The following is a 27,308-nucleotide window of genomic DNA, read 5'->3' as shown; positions in this document are numbered from 1 at the left end:
AAGTCCAAAGACATGGGTGGTATAGGTGAATTGGGTAAGCTAAATTGTCAGTAGTGTATGTGTGTTAATGAGTGTGTATGGATGCTTCCCAGTGATGGGTTGCAGCTGGAAGGACATCCGCTGCGTAAATCATATGCTGGATAAATTGGCGGTTTATTCTGCTGTGGCGACCCCAGATAAATAAAGGGACTGAGCCGAAAAGAAAATGAATGAATTTTCAAATGTTTTTCTTCTGCGACAAATATGTACATCAAGTCGTGTCCTCTGGTTGCACTTTTTGGACTTTCTCTGAATATTAAAGGTTTATCTAGTTGTAGTGCAAATGCGTTTGCATTTTTGACACTGTTAGCAAGATGGTGCAGTCGTTTACTATGGAAATATTTTTTTTTTTTGAAAGATCCAAGAAAGACCAAAAATATTAGGTAGTGCAGTTTTTAGCATTGGGGTGGCATGGTGGTTAAGTGGTTAGTATTGCTGCCTCACAGCTTTCTCACCAGAAAGCCTTTCTATGGGAAGTTTGCATGTTCTCTCTCTGTTCCCGTGGGTTTCCTCCAGGAGCTCCAGTTTCCACCACAGTCTTAAAGACATGCAGTATAGATTAATTGGATTAAATAATTGACTGTAGTTTCCCAGCACTGGCGGTTGTATTCAGGGTGCAAGGTTGCAGCAGTAAGGGCACCCACTGTATAAAACAATTGCCAGAAAAAATGGTGGATCATACCCCTGATGAAGCAGTGAATAAGTCGAAGGAATATGAGGGAGTGAGTTTTTAATAATTATTTAAATAAGTTTAATACATTATAACTTCTTGAACACCAAAAGTGTATATGAGAACTTTTTTGAACAAACCATATGATATATAGGCCAACACGGAATCTGCACATGCAGAAATCTACAGATTTTTTGCCAATTATTGAGTCTATTTATTTACTTGTGGAAAGTATATTTAATCAGTTGTTAAATTAATTTCAGTAATATAATTGACTAATATGAAAATGTTTATATGATTTATTTACAATACAGTTTAAGTAATATTTTAGCAGATATATTATATGAAAGACTTGCTTTGTTTACCAAATAAGTGGATCTTATTGGATTTGCATTCTGAACATTAAATAACTGAGTTATTTATTTAATTAAAGAAGTTAAAAACATTTCATTAATTTTCTTTTCCGGCTTAGTCCCTTTATTAATCTGGGGTCGCAAAAGCGGAATGAACCACCAATTTATCCAGCATGTTTTATCGGATGCCCTTCCAGCTGCAACCCATCACTGGGAAACCCATACATATACACACTCATTCTCACACATACACTACGGACAATTTTAGCTTACCCAATTCACCTATAGCGCATGTGTTTGGACTATGGGGGAAACCAGAGCACCCGGAGGAAACCCACGTGAACAAGAGGAGAACATGCAAACTCTATACAGAAATGCCAACTGACCCAGCTGAGGCTCAAACCAGCGACCTTCTTGATGTGAGGCGATTGTGCTACCCACTGTGCCACCGTGACGCCCGCAAGTTAAAAACATAGAATTTTTTATTTCGTATATTACGTTTTTAGTTATGAAACTCCCAAAATCATTTAGCATAAATCTGCAGTTTTTTACAAAATTCTGTGCAGAAATAGCAAAAAAAAAAGTCTGCAGATTCTGTCCTGGACAAAACTGACTAATTTCTTTTTTTTAGGCCTGTTATTTTCTTTAAAATACCAATCTGAATGAATTAGAATAAGCCTGAATAAACAAGCCACTCACCATTGGCTCTGTGCTGGAGGGTGTACTGGCCACTGTAGAACTTGCAGGTGGAGTTGTCTCCTTTACACACCCCACAGGCATCCAGAGTGGCCTTTGATCCCAACACCTGGTCACAGCCCACCGGCTACACAGGAAAAGTTATTAAAATTAAATTCTCAAAATGACACACTCAGTTCAGCCCACTGGGCCTGTTGAACACAACTAAGTGCATATGTCAATCAATTGTCATGCAGAAAACCAGTGCAAAATGCACTGCCATCTCAGTATTATCATCTCCTCACATACCTCACATATCCCATCTATACACACGCCCCCTCTGTAGTCAGAGCAAGATGTCCCATCTTTGACTTTGCTGGACATTGCAAAGAAAAAATCAAAGTCCTCAGCAATGCAGTACAGCTTGCAGATGTCCTCTTCTAGATAGGAGATGAATGAGGTCATTAGATCTTATAGCTCCAGAGTGACTTTATGTGAGATCTTCTGAAGCTGTGAACAGGTAAATGAAGCATGCTGCTATGAAGTTTCATGCAAGAGAACATATGCATGAGCTATAACCGTATCAACATTTTTCAGACAAAATGCAGGTGGACTTTTACATCAAATGAAAAACAGTTCTTGAAGACCCATGCACACACATAAAATCAATGATTCCAATACCTCAGTTTAGTATGTTCAGGTGGCCTGAGGTTCAGAAAGGGATCATTGCATTACTACAATTTGAAAATAAAATAAAAAAAAATAAAATAAATAAAAAAAAAATAAAATAAAATAAAATAGTTAAGTTAAATTAAAAATAAAATTAAAATTAAATAAAATTAAACAAAAAATATAATTAATCAAAATTTTTTTATTTAATTCAATAATTTTATTTAATAAATTAAACAAAATAAATAAATAAATAAATAAATAAATAAAATAAAATAAAATAAAATAAAATAAAATAAAATAAAATAAAATAAAATAAAATAAAATAAAATTAAGGCCTGGAAGCCGTTGAGGCCTGAAAGTTGGCATTTCTGTGTGGACTTTGCACTCCCTGTGTTGGTGTGGGTTTCCTCTACAGTCCAAAGACATGTGGTACAGGTGAATAGGGTAAATAAAATTGGCCTTAGTGTATGAGTGTAAATGTGAGAGTGTATGGGTGTTTCCCAGTTCTGGCTGGAAGGGTATCCACTGTGTAAAACATATGCCGGAATAGATGGCGGTTCATTCCGCTATGGCGACCCCTGGTATATAAGGGACTAGGCCGAAGGAAATTCAATGAATGGATAAAATTAAAATAAAATCTAATTATTATTATATTGTTTATGATAATTTTGAAGTTTTATAATAAATAATAATTATTCATCATTTTTTCCAAACAGACACAATGCAACTGTTTACAACCGTCTAGTGCTAATTACTGGGCAAGTGTAAGCTGTTTGTGGTTGGCCATGAAACAACTGGAAGACTCACTGTGTTGTAGAGAACGTATCCACAGAACACATGTTACACTAAAATTTAAAACTCTGTTACAAACCGGCCCATAAAGCTGGAATGCAAGAGCAATGACTCTGTCCAACTCTCCCACTGAGAGAGAAATATGGACCTATCAGAGACGGATCCGCACTTCCCAGTCAGAAGAAACAGACCCAGCTTCACTTAATACACAAGCACAGTATGAACAGTAAGATACTGTAGGTTTTGTCCTTCTGGGATCATATTAGATAATAAAATACTTTTAATTTCAACAAAACCAAAATGATGTTACAGACCCATAGGTGCTGCTAAAAGGGAAACTTAACAGCAGCAAGAATTTTAACAGGAATCGTTACATCGATAAATAAGGAGGACGTATAAAACATAAAAACAACACCAGTAAGACGTCAGTGTTTAATCCAATTTGATTGAACTCCAAAATCCCAGTCAAGCAAGGGTAAGTGCTTCCTAACAGATGTAGTAGCCAGTGAAATATCCCAAGGCCAAACATGATCTACTACTGAAAACGGCGCTCCATTCACACCCCTGGAGACAGCTCAGAATCTCCTCTCTGGTCTTTCTTCGAAAACTGACATATGAAAGGCCAAACGCATAAACAGACTCAGTGGGTCCTGTTCAGGTACGAACCTGCCTACTGGGTTGATCAGAGCGCTGAGCTCACAGAACGAGTGCTTACACGTTTCTAGTCCAAATCCACACACAGCTCAGTCAACACATTCGGTGAGATGAATCGCTTGGGCGGAACACGTTTCTCCTATGTAACAATCTCACTGCATATTGTCAGAAACAAATGGGAATGATTACTATTTAAAAACACACCTGTTCATGCTGACTCAGATATCAGAGGGTATTAAAAACTAAGTAGGCAAGACTTGGGATGAATGTTTTCAGTGGTTACTTCAGGGTACATATATCGGTCAAAAGTTTGAAGGTCAGTGAGATTTGTATTTAGTTTTTTAAGAAACTTCCTTCATTTATACATTAATTCATTTATTTTTCTTTAGCTTAGTCCACTAATTATCTGGGGTCATCACAGCGGAATGAACCACCAACTATTCCAGAGAATATTTTACGCAGCGGATGCCCTTCCAGCCACAACCCAGTACAGGAAAACACCCATACACACTCACACTCACACTCACACTCACACTCACACACACACACACACACTCACACACTATGGTCAATTTAACTTATTCAATTCACTTATACCGCATGCCTTTTGACTGTGATGGAAACCAGAGCACCAGGAGGAAACCCACACGAACGCAGGGAGAACATGCGAACTCCACAGAGAAATGCCAATTGGCCCTAGGCACAAAGTCTAAAGCGTATGGCACAAAAGCATTGAGAGCATGTGGAAATCCACTTTTGCTATTTTAGGGACGGAAAAATATGATTTGCTCCGCGCCGCATGGTCTAACAGGGTTGTGCTTATTCTCTTAATGAGTTATGGGTGTGTTTTGAGCATAACATCTGTTAAACCAATCAGAGTCTCGTCTCACATTCCCTTTAAGAGCCAGTTGTGTCGCACCATGGCGCATTTGCTATTTACATGGTGAACTTTACATACTGTGGAAAAAGTGGAAAAACTGAATGCTTCACTAGCGAGAAAACCATAAACAGACCATCTGCTTCGGCCTCTTTACTTTCTCTTTACTTTACTTTTACTCTTTACTTTACTCCTTTACTTTTATGGATCAGGAAACAGTGTTGTACGCACTCCAATGAAGACATCCATTAGCTTACATATTTAATTTTAAGATTTATTTCAAAACTATTTCTAAATTCAGTTCTAATTTCCAGCAAACAAATAAATGAACAATAATAATGAAGTGTGGTCAAAGAACTGAGTTATATCCAAACACATGTCCCATTCTTATGCCCCATATGGTGATGCATACATCTCCAAACCCGACAGGTGGACAAATCTAAACTTGTTTTTATTAAACCAAATATAAATTTGCATATAATAAATAATACTACTAATAATAATAATATTATAGAAAAGCTTATTGTCATGAATAAACTGAAAAAAGCCCCCTGACACGAAGAAAGCATGGAGGGAGTGGTTTTTATATTTATGAAGAAAATAATATTTTTTTAACATTTAATCCTTTTTTATATATATGTAAAGATAATTGTGTATTGCTGTAAATCCTGTGTGTATTAAGAGTTTGGACCTGCATAGGCACATAACTAACGTGCTTTGCGCTGGACTTTAGACCAGCTTTCAGTTGGTCAGTGGCGCAGTCCATTTCAGGTCCTCAAAATAGCAACGCGCCAACAATGCGCCTCAACACACCTCCTTTATAGACCAGCACACCCATGACTCCACACAGTAGCGCAAAGGGATTTGCTATTTAAACAACGTGGCGCAAAAAACGTGAAAATTACAATTGCGTTGGTCAGAAAATAGCAACAAACCGCATAATAAATGCACATAAATATTAAAGAGCATGATCTTTTTCAACTTTGATACCAATATGAAATGTTTCTTGAGCACCAAATCAGCCTTTTGGAATGATGTTTAAATGATAAAAGTATATTGATTATATATTATAATATATTAAATAATAATATTAATAATATTAAATATTTTATATTATAAAATATAATATATGATATAGTAGAAAATAATAAAAAAAACATTATACAAATGTATAGAAAATAAAAAAACATGTGACCTCAAACCTTTAAATAATATTACACATTGTATGTATATAATACACTTAAAAAACATCCATTAATAATCAATTTCTTGTATTTTATCATTCATTGTGCTTTTCTGTTTATTAATGCTTCCAAACTGCATTATGGGAGTTTAATCTGTTCCAATAATCAATAGAAAAAAACATGTAAATCACAAAACAAATAGATATTTTTACAGTGCATATAGAATAGAATAGAATAGAATAGAATAGAATAGAATAGTTAGTTAAATTCCCAGATTAATCATTCATTTAATTTGTTTTTCTTTAAAAAGAATGAAGTCCTACATGTCCTATAAACACAGAGATACTGAACCCGCAGCAGAGGTTTGCTGCACTCTCTTTTTCAACTGTTAATGAGACATTTGCTTTTGTTGGTAATTAATGCATTAAGACCCAAATATCTCCCATACCTTCCACTTTGGTGTATGGCTTCCATTTGTAGTACCATCCCCTGAAGGGTTTGCTGTTGTACTCTGCACACTGCTGAGCTCTAAAGTCCACTCCATCGGACTGGCATGGCTTGGTGTTACACAGCTGGTGCAGTCGACCGGGGCCTTGGCAGAACTTGCCGTTGTGCTGTGGGCTTGGGTGAAACAACCAGCAATTAGCACGAGCGAACATGGAAGCAAGGTTAGAGAGAGAGAAAAAGAGAAGAAACAGATGTGCCTCAGCAAGCGTTCAACATGTGAGTGGAATGACAGCCATTTGCTATTTTTTTTGGAAGAACGGCTGGTGAGATGCATTTCATATGATGTGCATTAGCATCTGCGCTGAGGGAATGTCTTTGTGTGTTATCGGTGATGTGTCCGACTGAATCACATCCCAACTGACAGCTGTAAAAGAGGTAAAATGTTCAGGATGCGATTCCATTCATGACTTGGACTCGCTTGTGTTTTCAACAGCTATGATTTCTGAATAATAAACTTCAGCGAGAACAAGACAACACACAGCTGGATTAATTTACTTTACACATTGTGTTATCCGAGTTGACTTGCTTCCCTGTTGCATTTATATTGGGAATCTTTTGCTTTCTGAACTAGTTAACCAACAAGCTTCCCTTCAGGAGAAGTAATGTAAGTTTATTCTGGTGAATATCACAATGCTGATCTAGCAAGAAAACATCTACTGAGCTAAAATAAATCTGCTTGATCTAATGTGGAATGTCATTCATTCATTGGTAACACTACATCCTAGAGTATACTTAAAGTCCAAGTGAAATAAATATTGGTAACACTTTATTTTGATGGTCCATTTGAATATTAGTAGACTGTCTGCTTAATTTCTGTTGATACTGCTCCTTCAACAGACAATTAACTGACTATAAGAAACTTTGCAAGTACATGTCAATTTACACTAACCCCAACCCCAACCTAACAGTCTACTTATAATCTAATGAGAATTAGTTGGCATGTAGATGCAATGTAACTTAAATTCAACAAACGCACCATCACAATAAAGTGTGACTAAAAATGTACTATGTTTATTTTGCTAGCTCACGTTGCTATTCTTAAGGTGAATAATCAATCTGTGCATATTAATTCGCTGAATTTATTTATTTATCTCTAATCAAAGTTCGACCATTTGCTTCCCCATTTAGAGTGGCGGTCCTTCTATTGACGTCAACTTAAGGGCTTACATAGCAACTGTTAATAAATTTTCTTACCCTCTTACTGGAAGATTGCTATAAGAGAATTATGCACAAAAGTCCTTTCGATGTTTTAATTGTTTTTGCACTTCTTAATTTATTTTGCATTAGTTAATTTTAGTAAAGTTGTTATTTTCCATTGTGTGAAAAATACAGGCATCAGCCTTGAAATGCAGTGGACTTATCATTTTTGTGCCTAGTTACTTTTCAACTGCCCTGTATTAATCAATTTTGCATCTTCAGAGGACTTGGATTTAAGAGTTCAACAACTTTTATATCTTAATGAACATTTTAAAACTTTTCGGGGGTGAATATGCTGCAGATATGGAGGCATTATAGGTGCCATATACTGCATTAGTTTAATAAGTTAAATGGTTCTCTGATTTCTACATAGTAGGTTTATGTCTTTGGTAAGTTTCCAAAAATCTGCAGAAACGGTTTATTAAGCAGATTTTTCATTTACTCCATAAAATACCCATAGAAACAGAAGGTCCATGATTGATCATATCTGGTTAGTGTCGTGAATATTAACAAAGACTATAGAATACACAAGACATGTCACTTGTATTGTTTTGAATGGACTTGTCTTAAAGGGACTTTTGAACACAGATAAACCCAATCAGAGTAACGTTAACCTATTTTGCTCACCAGATCTGATAAAGGCTACATTATAATGTAATTTGACAAAAGAGAGTGGTAGAGAGTGCTGATATTGGTATAATTTTAATATTTAATAATATTGTTATACTAAGATTTGTACTATAAGATTTGTGAGTCAAACAGCTCCGGATAACTCCATTTTCTAAAGTATCCGTAGTCATCTTAACAACACAAGCACTGATGTCACCTTCAACGGAAACTCTGACCTCTGCTTTCAATAGATTAGAGAATGAAAAAGATGCAACTGACATAATTAGCTTTTTCTGCTCAGAATTGAACATAGTTGAATGTAGTTGAGCGCACAGCGTGCAAAAATGCAATGCATGCAGGATGCATATGCTGCACACAAAACGCTCACGGCCGTTAATAAACCAATCAAAAGATGCGCCTCACAATGCAAAAAGCGCATACTGTGTGATCGGTTCCTAACGCACAGTAAAGCTGTAAAGTAAAGTTGATGTTTTCAAAATAAAAGTCCCAGATACATAGTAAGTCAAATATATGCAAAAAAGTAACCAAAGAACAAAACATTATCATTGCTGCCTCACTAGAAAATGTTTGGCTTATCAAACGCAGCATGAGGCGTGCATATTAATGATTTCAAAGCTTTTTTTATGATCTCATAGCTTAATGACATAGCTGCTTGTCAGGTCCGGATGAACAACCCAAAAAAGTACTTCATGCAAATTCAAAGGGCATGGCCCGTGAGTCTCGTCATAGTTTGTTTTGAATTCTGATTGGCCCGTTGTCCACCGGGGTTTTACACTCGTGGAATTTACATGAGAATGAGGAAACAGTGGTGTCTGAGGTTCATAGAATGCCCATTTCCAAATACTGATCTTTTATTATTGTACAATGCCTTGGTATACCCAGATTTTCATTATAGGGCACCTTTAAATATCTGATTTAAAAAAGATATAATTCCATTTGTGTTCTGAGGATGAAATTTGTCATTTTTATCTCTTTTAAAAAATGACTTTTTTGTTTGTTTGTTCACTTTATCAGTGCAAACTAATCTGTTAACAAATGAAACTCTTGCACACAGGACTTAATATAAAAAGGTCAACTCTCAGACTCTGGACAATCTGTTCAAATCTTCCCCCTGTCTTGCTGAGGCAGCTCCAGGCTGGGGAAGAGCAGAAGCCTCCTCCCAATGCCACAGGAATGTCTCCGAGTGCCACATGATGCAGAAAGTCACCCTCTTTCCTGAGGGAAAAGCAGCCCAGAGCTCCTGTAACTGAGGCTGTGAGAGCAGAGGCATGCTTGCGGCATATGGCTGCATGTTTTCAAGTGGAAGACTCTTGGGTACCCTCTTGTAGACTAACCTCAAAGTAAAGGAGTGCGCCACGGGCCTGTCATTGTGTCTGTGCGTGTTCTTTTTAGTCTCTGGCCTTTAGCTTTTTATTGCGTGTTCACACTTGAGGTTAAGAAACCGCTCAAAGAGAGGACAGTTGGGCCTTCCTCGTGCTCTTTATGCATGTGTAATGATCTAAAAGAGCAAGTATTGCGAAACAGATTAATGATTGTTCTTACGAATCATACAACATACTTATATTGTCTAGAACAGCCATTTTCAAACTTTGGAGAGGTAATAAGTAGGTAACTATAGTAGATGAATTTAGCTGCATGCAAAAACTAATATATAGACCATTTCAATGTGGTGATGTTATTGGCTAATGAACACTTCCTGCTTGTTATCAAACTATTTCATAACTGTATCAAAAGGCAGTTCAATCATAACTTAATGTTAAAGCAGCTATCATAACATTATTTATCAATATGTGGCTCTTTTTGGATTCTCAGAAGCTAGAGAAATTTAAAATATAAAATACATTGGGACCATTTTTCTTTACACCCATAAAAATGGTCTAAAGAATTAGCTCCGGAATGCCGTTTTTGTAGACTGAGCTTACGGAACAAGATCTATAGCAACATAACATTTCCTTGATTACAGTGTAAAAATTGATGTAAAATTTACAGCAATACTGTAAACTTTGGTAGCCAGTAATACTGTAAAATTTACAAGTGCACTGTAAATTTACAATTACGATTGTGCTGGTAAATTATAGCAAGATTGTAATTGTTAATTTACAGTGAACTTGTAAATTTTACAGTATTACTGGCAACCAAAACTAACAGTGATACTGTAAACTTACAGCAATTGTTACAGTGTATTTTAATAAGAATTACACTACTGTAAAGATAAAAATAAAATATCTGGTATAGTATTTTGTATGCTAGTGCATCTGTGCTCTGTTGTCAGAATCTCTGACATTGTTTATGTCCAGTTACAGGTTTTGTAATATTTTCTACACAGATTTTGGAAAAGAATTGCAAAGCGTTTTGCATGCAAGCATGGACCAAGACTGGTTAAAGTAATACAAAAAAAAAATGTCCAGTTCCGATTTACGGCTGGTCAACTGGTGCATCTCTACTTCCAGCCTCAATCTGAAAACATACCGCTATATACATTTCTGTAGAGCGCCAAATACATCACAAGAGCTATGCTTCTTTTGCATAGGCCAGTGTGTACGCTTTTTCAGATCTCAAATTTCTTTCGCGAGTGCCATTCGTGACTGTTGTTCTCTCGAAAATCCACCAGAGGCCATTGTTTACTGACTGACAGACTTACAGAATGACTGACTGATCGATCGACTGACCCATTCTCCTCCTTCCCTAAACCCAACCAATAAGTGTTTTCAAAAGTATCATTTGACCCGCCCACCCACTTCCCTAAGCCCAACTAACAGTTTTATAAAGCAATCCAGAAAAAGAAAAGCCCTCGCCTGATTTCACCACATGCTCACCCTGTAATTTAATTGTTTATTTTATTTTTTTGTCTAACCCTCTTGCTGGAACCGTTTTCACAGGATTCCACTCTGCATCTCAAGTCCACCGACGTCCATAGCGAACTAGACAAACTGGTAACAGCAGGAAAGCCGTCTATACGGAGATAAACGGTCAGCTGGTAAGCGCGAAAAGGAACGGCGTCATACTGCCCTGTAGCCTTCATTTTAAACGGAAATGCAGCCATATGTACTTCTGGCTACATAAATTGCGATCTCCAGAAATTTATATAGGGCTTCTTTTTCAGAATGAGCGTATGTTGCCTACTCAGTTGGCATGCAAAAAAGCTTCATATGATTTTCATTTAAACTAAATGATGTCTTTTGTATTTTAAGTCAATGAGATCAATGATAGTCTGACAGTGCTGTCAGATGGTTCTTTGTACATGTCTGCTTTTGTTTTTGAAGCAGGTTTTCAGGCTGATCCTATTAGAGCTTTAGAGATAGTATACTATGGGCCCATATGGTAGAGCACTTACAACAACAACAAAGAGCACACACACAGAGAGAGAGAGAGAGAGAGAGAGAGAGAGAGAGAGAGAGAGAGAGAGAGAGAGAGAGAGAGAGAGAGAGAGAGAGAGAGAGAGAGAGAGAGAGAGAGAGAGAGAGAGATGTGGAGGAGATGGACATGTGTAGATTTTCTGATAAGACATTAAAGTAACTGTGTCCAAATCAAGTTTGTGCTACATGCTAATCTTAACACAATATTACTCTCTTATTCTCCCTCTAAATGTTGACAAGACCTTGCAGTACTGTGTTCCAACCAGGCAATGTTATATTCAAAACAGCATTACTACAAACTTTAGAGGAAACAAGGTCACTCAGTCTGTCTGCTTGCCAGAATCCACCGAAAACCCCTACCTAGACCCACATCCTTCTCTATCCCACTCCCTCTCAATACACCTCCTATCTCCTAGACCTCTATCTTTAATCAAACCCTCATTATGCCCACACTGTTACCCATTAGGTCTCCACTTTAAAGTCAACTCATTAAAACACATCCCTCTGCATATAAACAATACCAAACAATGATGTAATGAAAATGGATAGTTTGTTTGTTAGGGGCTTTCCGAAGTCCTGTGGGTGATCGTATATATATGCATCCTACTCTTTCAACTTTGGCCCCCAGTAATGATGCATTAATGCTACCCATACTCTACTAGTTAAAATGTTTCCTGTACACTCATGAAACTTACAAAAAATCTGGTCCATCAAAAATCTCCATTATACTGTTGCTAAGAAACATATTTCTCAAACACAGAGATTCATGAAGCTGAAGCGGCTGAATATGGAGTCAGTCACATTTCTAAGATCACTTTTATTGATAAATGTGATCCGAGTAAGATGATATGTTGTGCTGCTGGCTTCAACAGCTGTCTCCTGAGGACTTTATACTGAAGTGATGAGTACAGGATTCCCCTTGAACCTCACCGCCACAAACACAAGACATACCAGCACCTCTTCTGCTGCAGGTGCTGTCTGAGAGCTGCAAGGGGAGCTTATCCATCAAAATGCCTGTTCTGAAACAGGACCTTTTCCTTTTGGATTGAAACAGATCTAATGTTTTCATCAAAATATTTTCTATTATCATACAGAATATATATTTTTTAATCATTATTTTTTGTTGTTGTCCATGAAAATGTATTAAGTTTTCATTATTATTTTGGACGTGAACATCCTTTCAAACTATACTCCAAGTAATAGTCTATTTAATCAACACAGGCTCATTGGAAATGCATATGTTTGACTGCAGTTTCTAGTTAAAATGAACACCATGGGGCAGCCAACGAATTTTGTACATTTATACACATTAATGATAGTTACAGGGATGTATTAATAATAGAAAAAATATTCTTTTCATGCAGCTCTTTGCATGAAAATAATTCCAAAAAACAATTATGTCTATGCCTAATAATAAAACCACTCAACAACTTAACAATGTCTATGATTTGTTTTCCCCACCAGTTTATCTCCATATGGACAACTTTTCTAACATGGTCAGTTTGCTCTATAAATCACTTTGCATGGTATTGTACTTGTGACGCACCTGTACTTGAGTGCTTGTGTACGAAACTGCGGAAGCACGGGCCCACAAAAGAGATAAAACAATGTAAGATTAAGGTAAAAGGTCTTACTTTTGCTTTTGAAAACCCAGAAGGTGGGTTCAGAAGGTGATCTGTACAACTTCCTATAAGAAGGACACGTATCTGACGCATATAATAAAACAGACTCAAAGTAACATATTTCAGATTTGCAAAAAACGTGGAGTGCTCTCTACTGGATTTGTCATATGAAACATGCAATAAAGCAAATGTTATTTATTCATTTATTTATTTAATTTTACAAAAATGTAGGCAGAGGCACATATTTCCAATGAGCCTGGGTTGCATTTGATGCATGATTCAGAGTGCACTAGAAATGTTCAACATTTTCCAATGTCTAGGTTTTTATATAATAGAACTAATGTATTCAGACATAAAATCTAATTACATTTCAATTAAATTAATTTAAATATAAAAATAAAATAAATAAATAAATAAATATACATGAAGAGAGTCTGATACTTTACTGTAAAAAAGTCAGGATATGTTTAATAATATTAATCCGTTGTCTGCTTTTTAAGTTGCACAAGACTCCTGTTATTTAAATGCAGTTTATTAAATGATGCAATTCCAGTGCTTTTAAACTGGTTTCCTTGTTTGAATTTGCCCAGTTTAGGACAAAGAATGGAAAACAAAGTGACTGCATTATTTCTTGTTCCGATTTATGTACAGTTGAAGTCAGAATTATTAGCCCCCTTAAATTATTAGCCCTTCTGTTTATTTTTTCCCCAATTTCTGTTTAACGGAGAGAAGATTTTTTCAACACATTTCTAAACATAATAGTGTTAATAACTCATATCTATTAACTGATTTATTTTATCTTTGTCATGATGACAGTAAATAATATTTGACTATATATTTTTCAACACACCTCTATACAGCTTAAAGTGATTTTTAAAGGCTTAATTAGGTTAATTAGGTTAACAAGGCTGGTTAGGGTAATTAGGCAAGTTATTGTATAACGATGGTTTGTTCTGTAGACTATCGATAAAAATATAGCTTAAAGGGGCTAATAATTTTGACCTTAAAACGTTTTTTTTTTTTTTTTTAATTAAAACTGCTTTTATTCTAGCCGAACTAAATCAAATAAGACTTTCTCCAGATGAAAAAATATTATCAGAAATACTGTGAAAATTTCCTTGCTCTGTTAAACATCATTTGGGAAATATTTCAAAAAGAAAAAAATTCAAAGGGGGGCTAATAATTCTGACGTCAACTGTGTGTAGTTTATTTATTTATTTTAAGGAAATCCTAGATACCAGTGTTTCATATTATTCAAATGCAAAGATTTGAATATATATATATATATATATATATATGTATAAAACATTTTAACTAAGATACCACGTCTTATTTTGAATGTGCATTTAACTTCAACATGTTCTCAAATGTTAAAAGAGCCAGTAATCTAAAGTGTACTTTGGGGCTTAAATGTGTGTAAACAGCCACTCACAGTGAAGAGAGATTTATTGCACTGACCGTATTACTCAGGACTGAAGTTAAGCAGCAGCATTATTCCTTTATTTTTATTGAACCATGAGGGGGGGGTGACACTGATAGCAAAAACAGTCAATGGAGGCTGATACGTCCCCAAAACCTCAGATTACTTTGCAAATGGTGCCTTAAAAGCAAGATCATCTGACAGATTCCCTGTACCCTAAGCCTTTCTCAGTGGATCAAACATCTCTGGACTAATACAGACCATCAGAAACATGACAAAAAAAATTATAGCACTCAAGCTGAAAACCCTTCAATATCTGGACGCACATAAGATTAAACAAATCCCAAAATGTAGGGCAAAAAATATTCTCACCATTTGTTTTCTCAATTAAATACAACAAATTAAAAAATGCATTTAGGTCAGTTTAAAGGTTTCTAAAAAATGCTATTCAAAAATAGCTTCTTCATTCAGCAAAACAATCATTTTGTAACCTCTCTAAATTTCAGAATCTGTGTAAAGGATCTTTAAATCAACTGCAGAAATCGACCAAAATTTTGTATGAGATCACAATGCATAAAAGAAATCATATGCACCGTTTCTGGCCAAGGTATATTTCATGGTTTTAAAGAAGTTTTCAACCTCACATCCCTTTGAATAGTTTCTTTCTTGCTTTATTACTTTCTTTCCTGAGATGTTGGTTTGGCTGTCTAAGGCATTATAAGTATTTCCTATTCCAACAGAAATATGTTAAGATGCTCTAGACAGCCAAATGTTGATGAAGCACAATCCCATGTTCCATCAGCTTGACCAAACCACATGTAGATCCACCTGTGGTCTATAGAAACCCAATCTCAAATAAACCTGCCGCCACATACAGAAAGGAAGCACCTGAACCTAAACGCACAAAAAACTACATCTGCCATTTGACAGACACTCGACATTAGATGTAATGTAAGTTTATAAAAGCGTCTGCCAGATGTTTAAGCTCAAAGGCAATGCTTTTTATTATTTCTTCCGCTGCGACTAATATCCATTCTAATTGTCATTTGTAAAGACAACGATCTTGTGCAATGATTTAAGGGCATACTGCTTCAGTGAACCCTGACATACCAGAACGCACTTAATCCAAGATTACTTAGTGTGTCAAAGTTCGGGGGTAATCTAGGAGTCACAGTGGGTCAGTCGGTCAGGAAACACATGTGTTTCCACTATTGATCTACCATTCAAAGTGCCATTCATTTCTTACTGTGGTGACAGGCACAAACAATGGGCCACAACACATTCATTTGAATCTAATGCAATATATCTGGGTTTTCTTTCTCGTACAAACACAAACTAAATTCAATTGCTGATGGTTCGTTAAAAAAAAGGCAGAATAATGTGTCAGTGTGTAGGGATTAACGAGTGTGTTGTTGTTTACCTGGGGCTGTTGCAGGATCTCTCTCGGTACATGACCCCTCCACCACAGGTACGTGAACAGTCAGACCACTCAGACCAGCCTGACCACTGGCCATGCACTGCTTTAGGACCGTGATCACCAAATTTGACACATTGTCCTTTTCGACACCACTGAATTATGAGAAAGAAGAAAGATCATCTTGATCAGTAATGTGTGAAAGCCTGGTTCCATTCCACTTGAATTCTCTAGGAGTGAAGTTTATTCATTCATTCATTCGTTTTCTTTTTGGCTTAGTCCCTTTAATAATCAAGGGTCACCACAGCAGAATGAACCACCAAGATATCCAGCACATGTTTTACGCAGCGGATGCTCTTCCAGCTGTAACCCATCACTGGGAAACACCCATACACTCGCATTCAATTCACTTGAACGGCATGTCTTTGGACTTGTGGGGGAAACCGGAGCACCCGGAGGAAACCCACGCGAACACAGGGAGAACATGCAAACTCCACAGAAACGCCAATTGGCCCAGCCAAGGCTCAAACCAGCGACCTTCTAGCTGTGAGGCAACATCGCTATCCACTGTGCCACCACGTCGCCCGAGTGAAGTTTGTTTATAAACTAATTTCGAGAGAATCAAGTGCTTATGATTGTCCACGGCTGGTTCCGCATTAGCCAATACATAATTCGCTAATAAGACAGTTCCTAACTCACTATAAATAACCAAAGTTTCTTACTTCGGTGTCTTTGTCTTGAAGAATCCCTCCTCCTACCTATACTCCCCTCCATTCTAGATTGGGCGACACTGCAGCCCAGTGGTTAGCACTGTTGCCTCACAGCAAGAACGTCACAGGTTAAAGTCCCTACTGAACCAGTAAACATTTCTGTGCAGAGTTTGCTTGTTCTCCCCGTGCTCGTGTGGGTTTCCCCCAGGTTCCTCGATTTCCTCCCACAGTCCAAAAGCATGTGACCTAAATAAAAACATTCTAAATTGGCATCATAGTCACACTCTTAGTAAGTCGTACATCTCTTTTTAGCCATCCCTTCATCTGTCATTAGCCAGAAATAAGTCGGGGGAGTTTATTGAGATCTACCTGAGCTCAAACTCCCCTCTCGCCCTCCTAACGAGAGGAAGCCCAGGGCTCAAGGATCTTATGAGCTCAGGGCTCTCTCCTGGGACAGCATGCCAAACAAGCTTTATTGTCAATCATCAACTCAGTGTGAACTCTTGAAATTACGAAAACAACTGTAACATCAATGTAACAATGAGGTCTCATTAGTTTTAATTATACACTAATAAATGTGAAAATGAATTTGATTAAGATGTAGAGATATAAACTTGCAATTTTGGTTGTTTATGTCCTGCAATCTTAAGAAAAAAGTCAGAATTGTGAGAAGTAAGAACAAACTAAATAGTAAGATAACAGCTGGAATTGTTCAGTGGCAGAAACTATTTCTTAAATCTAGAAAAAAATCATCGTACAAACTCATTTTTCATTTTGACATGTTTCTTTTAAAAACAAGATTCTTCAATTCTAAATTTTACTTTTTTTTTTAAAGTCACTGTCCTTCTCCAACAATTCAATTCAATTCAATTTTATTTATAATTTACTTTAAAACAACACAGTTGACAATAAAGAGTAAAACAAAGCGCAGCACATATTTTAAAGAGCCCCAATTATGGGTGTGTAACACAATGCTAAGTGAAGTGAAATATCCAGGTTATCCAAATATCCTGGTATCCAAGGCTTAAATCTGAAAGTGCACCATGTTTAAAACTATTAAAGTAGTCTGAAGTGTGAGGGAAAGTTGGTGTTATTTTCCCTACCCAAAGATGAGGCTTTAAAGAGTCAGCGGTTGAAGTATATTTTTGCAAAAATACCTCAACATTATAGCCCCAGCCTTGTGCTGTGTTCCCGTCATTTTTCTGACGAGTGCTTTAGCAATCTACACACTTACAACGGGGAATTTGTCAGCTGTTTATTAAATGAAAGACTTTTTTTCAGAAAAGACTTTTGATGTATGGGACTTTGTCAGAGCTTGACATGAAATTTATCAGTATCTTGTACTTTATAAATTTATAAAAAGTACTGTATAAATTTATCCACGCAGCTTGTACTGTATCCGATTAACTCTTTATATTCTCAAATCTTATCTAAAACCATGTTTAAAAAGTGTTGTGTGCCGCTTTCTTTACGAATTTAAACGCATTTGTGAGCTCGCAATCCTCTGCCATTTGTCGTTGCTATGGCCAACATCAGCTGTTCCTACACACGAGCAGCGGTCAAGTTTCAAAATAGTTCAGCTGAATGTGTGTCATGGTCTAGAGCAGTGTTTCCCAACCCTGTTCCTGAAGGCAGACCAACAGTACACATTTTCAAGCTCTCCCTAATCCAACACACTTGAATCGGAGTCGCTGGGAAAATTAGGTAAAAATAAAAGCACATTATAAGACAATGAAAGTGTTTTTTGACCTTGCACGCATATCAGCATGTTGTAGGAGACCCCCAAATCCAAAATGTTACCTTTTTTTAATACATAATAGGGGCTCTTTAAACAAGTGTCTGGTGATTTAAAAATCTTAAGAACAAGACAAAATACTACGTAAGAAAATTTTTTTGGAATTATATTGTAACGTGACACACATAAAATTGTGACCTTGTATGTCACAATGTTATATAATACTTATAATTATTTTTATTAAACATATAATTGTATAATTATATATACAGTATTATTATTTCTTGCAGCTGTGGAATTATAATGGTTAAAAACTGTAAATATCACACTATACATTATGTCTGAGTTGTGAAATGCCTTACTTTGCAATTTTCTTATTTTAGACTTCACACTTTTTTTACTCCAATATAAAAACGTCCTCCAGAGAAATGTGCTTACATTCAAAAAGCCCAAAGCAACCCCAAATCAGTTTGTGTTACAAATGAAGAGATAACAGAAGACCAAAGTGATTTCTTTCAAGTCAAAGAGAAGGCATGAGAGGGGAAGTGAGGTAAATGGAGAGAGTGCGTATCTGCTGAGGAGATCTTGTGGCCTGCTGGTTTGGGACTGAGCCCAGAGTTACACCTGGAGAGCAGGACTCGGCCCAGCCAAGCCGCAGAGTCCTACACATCAGCACCTCTCACCCTCGTCCAGTGGAAAGATACGCAGGACAAGCCATCTTTACGCTCATTCGCACAAAGCAGAGAACCATACCACAGGTGGCTAGAGAGAATTCGGACAGAGGTGGTTCATCAGGTTCACACAGACAAGCTCTCACTCACCATGTCTGCTCCACAGATGGTGCCCTCGGCAGCAGGCATGAACTTGGTCTCACACCGGTGTCCTGTTCTGTGGCACCACAATGATTTACAGATGTCCTGGTGGGCACGAACACACAGAGAGAACAGTCAAAGACAGGCCTACTACACCCGCTGGGAAACCATTCAACCTCCCTGACTTGTACCTCACCACGCCGACCTCCTGTTTCTACAGCAACGGCCAATCAACTTTCCCAACAAATAAAAAAGCCTGTCAAAATCAATCACTGTGCTGCCCAAAAGAAACACGCTATTATCGCTGCATTTTGTTTCTTCCCACAATACGATGATAATAATGGGTGATGAGAGGTTGGGAGACCGGCCACTGCTGGCCGACGGCCCGATTGCATCTGGCAGACGAGTGAGAGAGAGATGTGGTTTACAAAAGCTAGCAACACCGGACCATGGATCATCGGGTAGCTAATGCCGCTAGCTCCCACGGCTAATTACATCTCAACGACTTTGTGACAAGGACGGGATGGTTTGTGGGGGATGGAGGAAACAAAAACAGTGGGTTTTATCTCCACAATCATTCTTAATTAAGATGTACAGCTGCCTTCCATCAAGGTCGTCGTTCAAGACTCTTTTCAGTCTCCGAAGAGCACAAAAGCAACAGGAGAGGAAGTCCATAGCATGAGAGCTAATCCCACAGATAGACTCTCGCAATGTTCATTTCCCAAGCATAACTATTTGCATATCAATGTGTGCGTTAGACGCTAAAGGCTACAGCGGATGCCAAAGGGGGCCCTGTCCATCTTTGTGGAACCTTTGTTCCGCAGGGACTGTGAATGAAGACTTAGAGTAGATTTTAAGGCAATGGGTTTCCTCTCGGTAGTTTGTTTTCTTTCTGATGCGTGTTTGTGTTCACCATAAAGTCTTTGCACACAAACATTACAGGTTGGAGCACATTTAAATATCTGAGACTCTAAATGAACTCAATCTCGGTGAATGCTTTCGTGACATTGTGTTTTGTCAAAAGGACTTCACCGTTTCCAACATGTGTTCAAACTAATTTAGTATGAAGATCTATTAAAGTGATTCAACTATGAATGGAAAATTTTTAAGCGCTATGCATTACCTTTACAAAGTCCAGGCCACATAGTTTTGCCTTTGAGCCAAACTGCCATTTGCACTGTATATCTGCATCGTACAGCTGACCTGGAAGCTGCTCAGGATACTTGTACTGGCCAATCTGCTTGGGCTCGTCCACTAGACACGAAGCCTGAGCTGTACTGTGAAAGTGAATGTACATGAAGATAGATGAGTTTTAACAGAGTACATACAGGAATCAGAAAGTGAAGTTCAATACATTTTAAGACCCTTTTTAAGACCCTTTCCATACATTTTAAGACTTTATAACCACTTCAACCGGAAACACTGGTGAGATTTTAACTTACAGTATATTTACTAAATATTAATGTAAGAAACTAATCCAAAATTAAAACTATAATCATATACTGAATGAAAATCTATTAAATCTAGCTAATTTAGCAGGTTGGTGCCTATAGAACTGCAGAAATACTGGTGTTGCCTTGGTTACTGCAGTAAACAAAGCAGCATGATGTCAAATCTAGTAGGATTTTAGGATTTCATTGATTTCATAAACTACACAGCATTTGAATCATATGAATAAATCATATTCAAAGATTTCATTCAGGCAAACTTTAGTATACTTTAGCAAACTATACATTGCCCAATCAAAAATGATATAAAAATGTAATACCTTGCAAAAATAGCATTTAAGACTTTTTAAGAGCCTTGAATTTCTATACATTTATCAACTTTTATAAATAAATGTATAAAAACCAACAGGTAAGTGTGTTGAAGCAGAGTTGGAACTAAACTGTGCAGAGCTGTGGCCCTGCAAGAACTGGATTTGACATCTGTGTTCTAAATGATAAAGTGCAAGATTAGCTTACCCATGTTATGACATTTTTCTTTCACAAAACTTAATTTATTATTAATTAATCAATATAAATGATGAGTCTTCACATGCACCTAAAATGTCAAATTTTAATCAGTTAGCCTACACATTTTGTAACATTATGAATGTTTAAAATGTTTTATCATTGTAATGCATTGTTACTAAAAAAAGGTAACATCTGGATTAAAAACTTAACTGGATGTGACATTGTTTTATTAAATTATTTTGTATTAGGTACACTGTAAAAAAATTAAGTCAGTACAAAAAAAACAAACATAATTCTGATTTCCTTTTGCTTTTTCTTGTTCACTCAACTTTTGAAAACATCAGCTGCACTGACCTAAAATTATTTGTCAGTACTACAAAAAATATTTAGTTGGGTTAACATAAGACTATTAGTTTTCTAGAGAGGTGAACTACTCCGTGACAAAACTTTTTCAGTTGTGCCAACTGATTTTTTGTCTGAAGAAGTGGAAAGCCTCAAGTTGAGTGAACCAAAAAACATAATCCTTATTTTTTCTTGTGTACTCAACATTTTTTCTTTCACCTTTAATTGACAGGACAGTAGAGAGTATAGACAGGAAAGCGCGGGGAGAGAAGAGAGGGGAAGGACTGTGAATCGAACTCTGTGAACGGTGAGTGCCATGGGTTGATGCCCTAATCACTACACAATTGGTGCCGACGTGTACTCAACTTTTGAAAACATGAGTTGCACTGACCTAAAATGTCTGAAGTTAAGTGAATAAAAAAAATTGTGTGGAAATTGGTACTAAGAAATAATACATTTTCAGAACAAAGAAACATAGTTCAATTAAAAAAACTAAACTAAAACAGACGTTTATTAGACAAAGAATTAGAAACAGGACAGCAGGTAAAACAACAATAACGGTAAACAAGACAAGGATCAAAACAGGGTAGGACAAACAGGGAAAAATGCTTTGAAATGTGAAGCATGCTTTCCTGTTTTTTTTTTTTTTTCAATTAAACTATGTTTGTTTGTTCTGATGATGTATTACTTCTTAGTACCAATTTCCAAAAGAGTTTTTTGTTCACTCAACTTTAGACATTTTAGGTCAGTGCAACTCATGTTTTCAAAAGTTCAGTACACGTCGGCACGAATGCTGTAGTGGTTAGTGTCGACACATGGCACTCCGGTGTACACGGAGTTCGATTCCTACCTGTGATGATCCTTCCCCTCTCTCCTCTCCCCTTGCTTTCCTGTCTATACTCTCTACTGTCCTGTCAATTAAAGGTGAAAAAATATTGAGTACATGAGAAAAACCGAAAGGAAATAGGGATTTTTTTGTTCACTCAACCTAAGGCATTCCAGTTCTGCAGACAAAAAATTTTCAGTTGGCACAACTGTAAAAAGTTGTCACAGAGTAGTTCACCTCTCCAGAAAACTAATAATCTTATGTTAACCCAACTAAATGTTTTTGTATTACTAACACATAATTTGAGGTCTGTGCAGCTGATGATTTCGAAAGTTGAGTGAACAAGAAAAAGTAAAAGGAAATGAGGATTATGTTTTTTTCTTGTACTAACTTATTTTTTTACAGTGAAGATGAAAAACAAAAAAATTTCCAAAATGTACACTTTAGTCTTGGAATAATATAATGTAAAGTAAAGGTTATAGTTTACCCTAAAAAACGGTTAAGGTATTGCCGACTACATGCAGACCACGAGAAAACACCATTATTCCCGGCCAATGTTGGAGACATTATATTCCCCTCAGTCTTCCGGCAGGGATTCCCCTCTCCGTCATGGATCATTCCAAAACTGGAGCAAAACATGGAAGAAGCAAAAAAAGAGGGAGAGATGGAGGGTGTGAGTTTTACCCAGAGAGACTATTAATGAACAACCCCAGGACAAGAACCACTCCCTCAGTCAGGTGGGACATTACCTCTGTAGCTGAAAGCTCTTTCATCCCACAAACCCCTTTAATAATCTCTGTACTCAGTCGTATTGGACAAGATTCCCACTGACACATTCAGAGGCATACTTTCATCAGCCCTGTGAGATTCAGACCAATTAATGCTTCAAAATAAACAACCGCACTATAATCATGAAATATAGCAGACATGTGCAATGTTGGCAAGACATGTCATGTTTATAAATGACCACTCCTCAATAAATGAGTGATTAATGACTGTTGGCCAGTGAAGATTTTGCCCCAAACACTGTGCACATTGCAGGCACGTGTCCATTTCATTTGACCAAAATGTTTCAACCACTGAGAATAACAAATCCCACAACATGTTATCAACCTGGTGGTTCTCCAGGATAGATTTCCTTCCAGTTTATGTTGAGAACATGCCAAAGGACCAAACGGCTCAAAATACGGTTGTCATAAAAACTAAATCTCAGACGTACAACATAAACTTCCCCTCATCACAATGGCAACCGTAAAACACAAACAAAATGTTTGTCTGTTACACAGCATATGGTTTCCCCAAATGTAAATGTGCGTGATCTGAAAGTAGGAATGAACATACTTATGTCCCGACTCATGAGCGATTGTGAAAGCAAGGCCCAACCCTGTGTCTTCATTAATCGTGCAGCTCCGATATTTGCTACACATCCCACTTATTGGAGCAAAACCTGCAGACATATAGTTAGAAAGAACAAAACAGAGGTACAAGTCAAATATGAATCAAATGAATCGTTTAAAGAGACAATAAAGTCCAAGAGTTGTGGATGAAAGCAGAAAATTATGATTTAAATATCACTTATCAGACCCCAGTGTTTTCAAACCTATAGAAATTGAAACACAATCCCATTTTACTATTTTTCTGACTGTATGGTTTTAGAAAAAGGCTTCAGTTTAAATTTCACATCATACAGAGGCAATATAAAAGCAGTGCTTTCCCCTTTGCCATACATTCAAAGAGGTGCATACTTGTGGTTTGGAGCTTTAAAGCTGAATTCATTACATTTGGCTGACGCCTCTATAGCAAAAACTGAAGAAGCTGCCAACTGACTGCAAAGTGGATTTGAGTTTTCTTGGATTCATTCAGGTGAAGTTCTTTGCCTGAGGCCAAACCAGGACACGCATCACCAACCACAAGCTCTTTCTAACCTTGCCATTGTGTAATGCACTCTCTAGGACTCGATTAGCTGCTGACATCACAACACATGACCCAATACTGATGCTGGATGGTGCATGTCAAGTGCCTCACCCAAGGTGTCACACGGTTCATTCTTCCAGGAGCAGATGTCCAGCCCTGTCAGCAGTATAGCATGGTCGTGCCGCTTGCCATTTTTACCTACAAGGCCCGACTGCCACTGGCAAAAGCTGTTGAGGGATTGGTCTGCGTGGTGGTTGATAGACAGGCCCAGCTGACAGCAGTGAAATCAAGAGAGATCAAAGGGGTGATGAGAGAGAGAAAAGAAAGTAATGAATGATCAGGTATGAAAGAATTCCTTTAAAATGCTGGGAATCATTCAAAAGGCAAACTCTCCTTTAAATAAGAACAAACAAGCTGTAGTGGCCAGTGTCTTCAGCGCTGTTGTCATGAAAGCAAATTAAGATATGCAACATGCAATATTGTTATAACTATTAATTGCATCCTATTCAACATATATAGTCAAGTCCAAACTTACTCATACCCCTGGCAAATTATAACTTAAAGAACTTTTATTCAACCAGCTAGTTTTGTTGTGTTTTGCTTTTGCTTTTGCTTTTGCTTTTGCTTTGCTTTGATTTGGTTTGATTTGGCTTTGCTTTGCTTGACTGGAAATGTCACAGGCTTCTCCCAAAAGATAGTAAGACAATGTAAACCAGACATCATTGTGGAAAAACAATTCTCAGCATTTATTTACATTTGAACAAAAACTTTTAGTCAGAATTTGCCAGTGGTATGAATATTTTTGGCCTTGACTGCATATTTGTTTTTGTTGAATGTGATGGAAATAATAGTAATATAGTTTTTCTGAACTGCTTTGGCACATTTCTCAAAACAGACTTAACTTCTCTAAACTGTGAGTGCAAATCTCAAAACTGTTGGTTGGATGGATGAATGGATGGATGGTTTGATGAACGGATGGGTGACTGGATGATTGGGTGGGTGGGCAGATGGATGGATGAGTGGGTGGGTTGATGGATGGATGGATGGATGGGTTGGTAGATGGATTGGTGGATGGATGGGTTGGTGGATGGATGGATTGGTGGATGGATGGATGAGTGACTGGATGATTGGGCGGGTGGATGGATTGATTGGTGGATGGATGGGTGACTGGATGATTGGGCGGGTGGATGGATGGATGAATGGACGGACGGACAGATGGATGGTCGGATGAACAGCTATGGCTAACAGACAGACAGACAGACAGACAGACAGACAGACATCTTTTTTACCGGATCTTTCTCAAGTAGGAGGAGGCTGACCACAACAATGTTGATATCATTCCCAATAGTCCCATCTTTGAAAAGACTTGAGACCTGTTTAACACAACATTACTTCACACATCACTTTAGAAACAAAGTGTCTTCAATGTAGTAGCTCTACCCACCATGTTCATGACAGTAAGGACATAGGTAGTGACATTGTCTCTGCCATGTTTCTCCAGCATCTTCCGGTCTGCCACCACCAGAGTCTCCACGTTCAGCCCACCCTCTTTGCTCGATGTGATCTCTGAGCGTTTCACTCGGATTTGCTGCTCAAACTCGTCAGGCATGACAAAATGATCCTCTGTAGGAGGCTTGGGAGTATCTGTAGTTAGGATCAGGTGGAAAGATAAAAGTGTGGAAACTCATGAAAAAGTATAGAGAGAAACTGGAAATTGCCTCAAATAACTGCTTGTCCATTTTCCAAGCTAGCTCCCAGATAAAAGCAGTGGAGAGGCGACGACAGAGCAGGAAAAACACAGTCATTAACCTCACATGCTGTTTCCAAGCTTTCATTCAATTCATTCGGTACAACGGATGATAATGACACAGCAGTTTTGCTTTGGGAATCAGTCAGAATATCTCAAAGAAGTTTGCTGACGAATGCTACTACATATATATAATGTGCTTTCCATCTACAAAACAAAAGCTAAAAGGAAATTCCCTTACATACATTGCTTGCGGCGTCCGCAGAAATGTTGTCTCTGGAGCTTTCCGTGTTGGTAATCATGGTGATGGTGGTGGCGATGATGGTAATGGTCTTCATAGGGGTTGGTTGATTTAAAGCTCCTGGTCTGGTCAGTTTTATCAGCATGCACTCTACGCTCTGCTGACCGCTTGTAGATGACATGTGGGTGATGTCCAGAGGGGGCGCTGTAGTTGTGCCGTAAAGCTAAATGCTGTGGTAGTGGAGTGATGAGAAGTTCCTCACTGGAGTAACGGATCAGGCCTGACTGCAGAGCACAGAGGAAGAGGTATCCATGTAATAACAAACAATGAGGTATGACTGTGTTTACAAGACAGACATATAAACATTAATGTTTAAAAGTTTAAAGATTTTTATGTTTCTGAAAGCACAGAACTATAATACATATAAATATATGTATGTATGTATGTGTGTATATGTATGTATGTATGTATGTATGTATGTATGTATGTGTTTATATATATATATATATATATATATATATATATATATATATATATATATATATATATATATATATATATATATATATATATATATATATATATATATATATATATATATATATATATATACACATACAGTTGAAGTCAGAATTATTAGCCCCCCTTTGAATTTTTTTCTTTTTTAAATATTTTCCAAATTATGTTTGACAGAGCAAGTATGTCAGTATGTCTGATAATATTTTTTTTTTCTTCTGGAGAAAGTCTTATTTGATTTATTTTGGCTAGAATAATCACAGTTTTTTTTAAAGCATAACTTTTTATGAACCATTTTAAGGTCAAAATTATTAGCCCCTTTTCCGATAGTCTACAGAACAAACCACTGTTATGCAATAACTTGCCTAATTACCCTAACCAGCCTAGTTAACCTAATTAACCTAGTTAAGCCTTTAAATGTTACTTTAAGCTGTATAGAAGTTTCTTG

At 37.2% G+C, this 27,308-nt stretch overlaps 1 protein-coding gene across 1 annotated transcript in view; it reads right to left on the bottom strand.

Annotated features, from left to right (window-relative positions):
• The window catches only part of adamts18 (ADAM metallopeptidase with thrombospondin type 1 motif, 18), an 83,528-nt gene that overhangs the window by 31,500 nt on the left and 24,720 nt on the right, over positions 1–27,308 (bottom strand). Inside the window, exons 4-15 of the mRNA XM_056461973.1 lie at positions 26,349–26,628; positions 25,801–26,000; positions 25,646–25,729; positions 24,468–24,627; positions 23,784–23,889; positions 22,930–23,067; positions 20,443–20,596; positions 19,329–19,424; positions 16,069–16,217; positions 6,365–6,537; positions 2,047–2,177; positions 1,762–1,885 (exon numbers count right to left, since the gene is read on the bottom strand). Of these exons, the coding sequence (XP_056317948.1) occupies positions 1,762–1,885; positions 2,047–2,177; positions 6,365–6,537; positions 16,069–16,217; positions 19,329–19,424; positions 20,443–20,596; positions 22,930–23,067; positions 23,784–23,889; positions 24,468–24,627; positions 25,646–25,729; positions 25,801–26,000; positions 26,349–26,628 (1,795 nt within the window). The remainder of the gene's footprint in view (positions 1–1,761; positions 1,886–2,046; positions 2,178–6,364; positions 6,538–16,068; positions 16,218–19,328; positions 19,425–20,442; positions 20,597–22,929; positions 23,068–23,783; positions 23,890–24,467; positions 24,628–25,645; positions 25,730–25,800; positions 26,001–26,348; positions 26,629–27,308) is intronic.

The sequence above is a fragment of the Danio aesculapii genome, chromosome 7 (genome assembly GCF_903798145.1).
Source record: "Danio aesculapii chromosome 7, fDanAes4.1, whole genome shotgun sequence".
NCBI lineage: Eukaryota > Metazoa > Chordata > Actinopteri > Cypriniformes > Danionidae > Danio > Danio aesculapii.
This window is presented reverse-complemented; position numbering and strand designations above follow the sequence as displayed.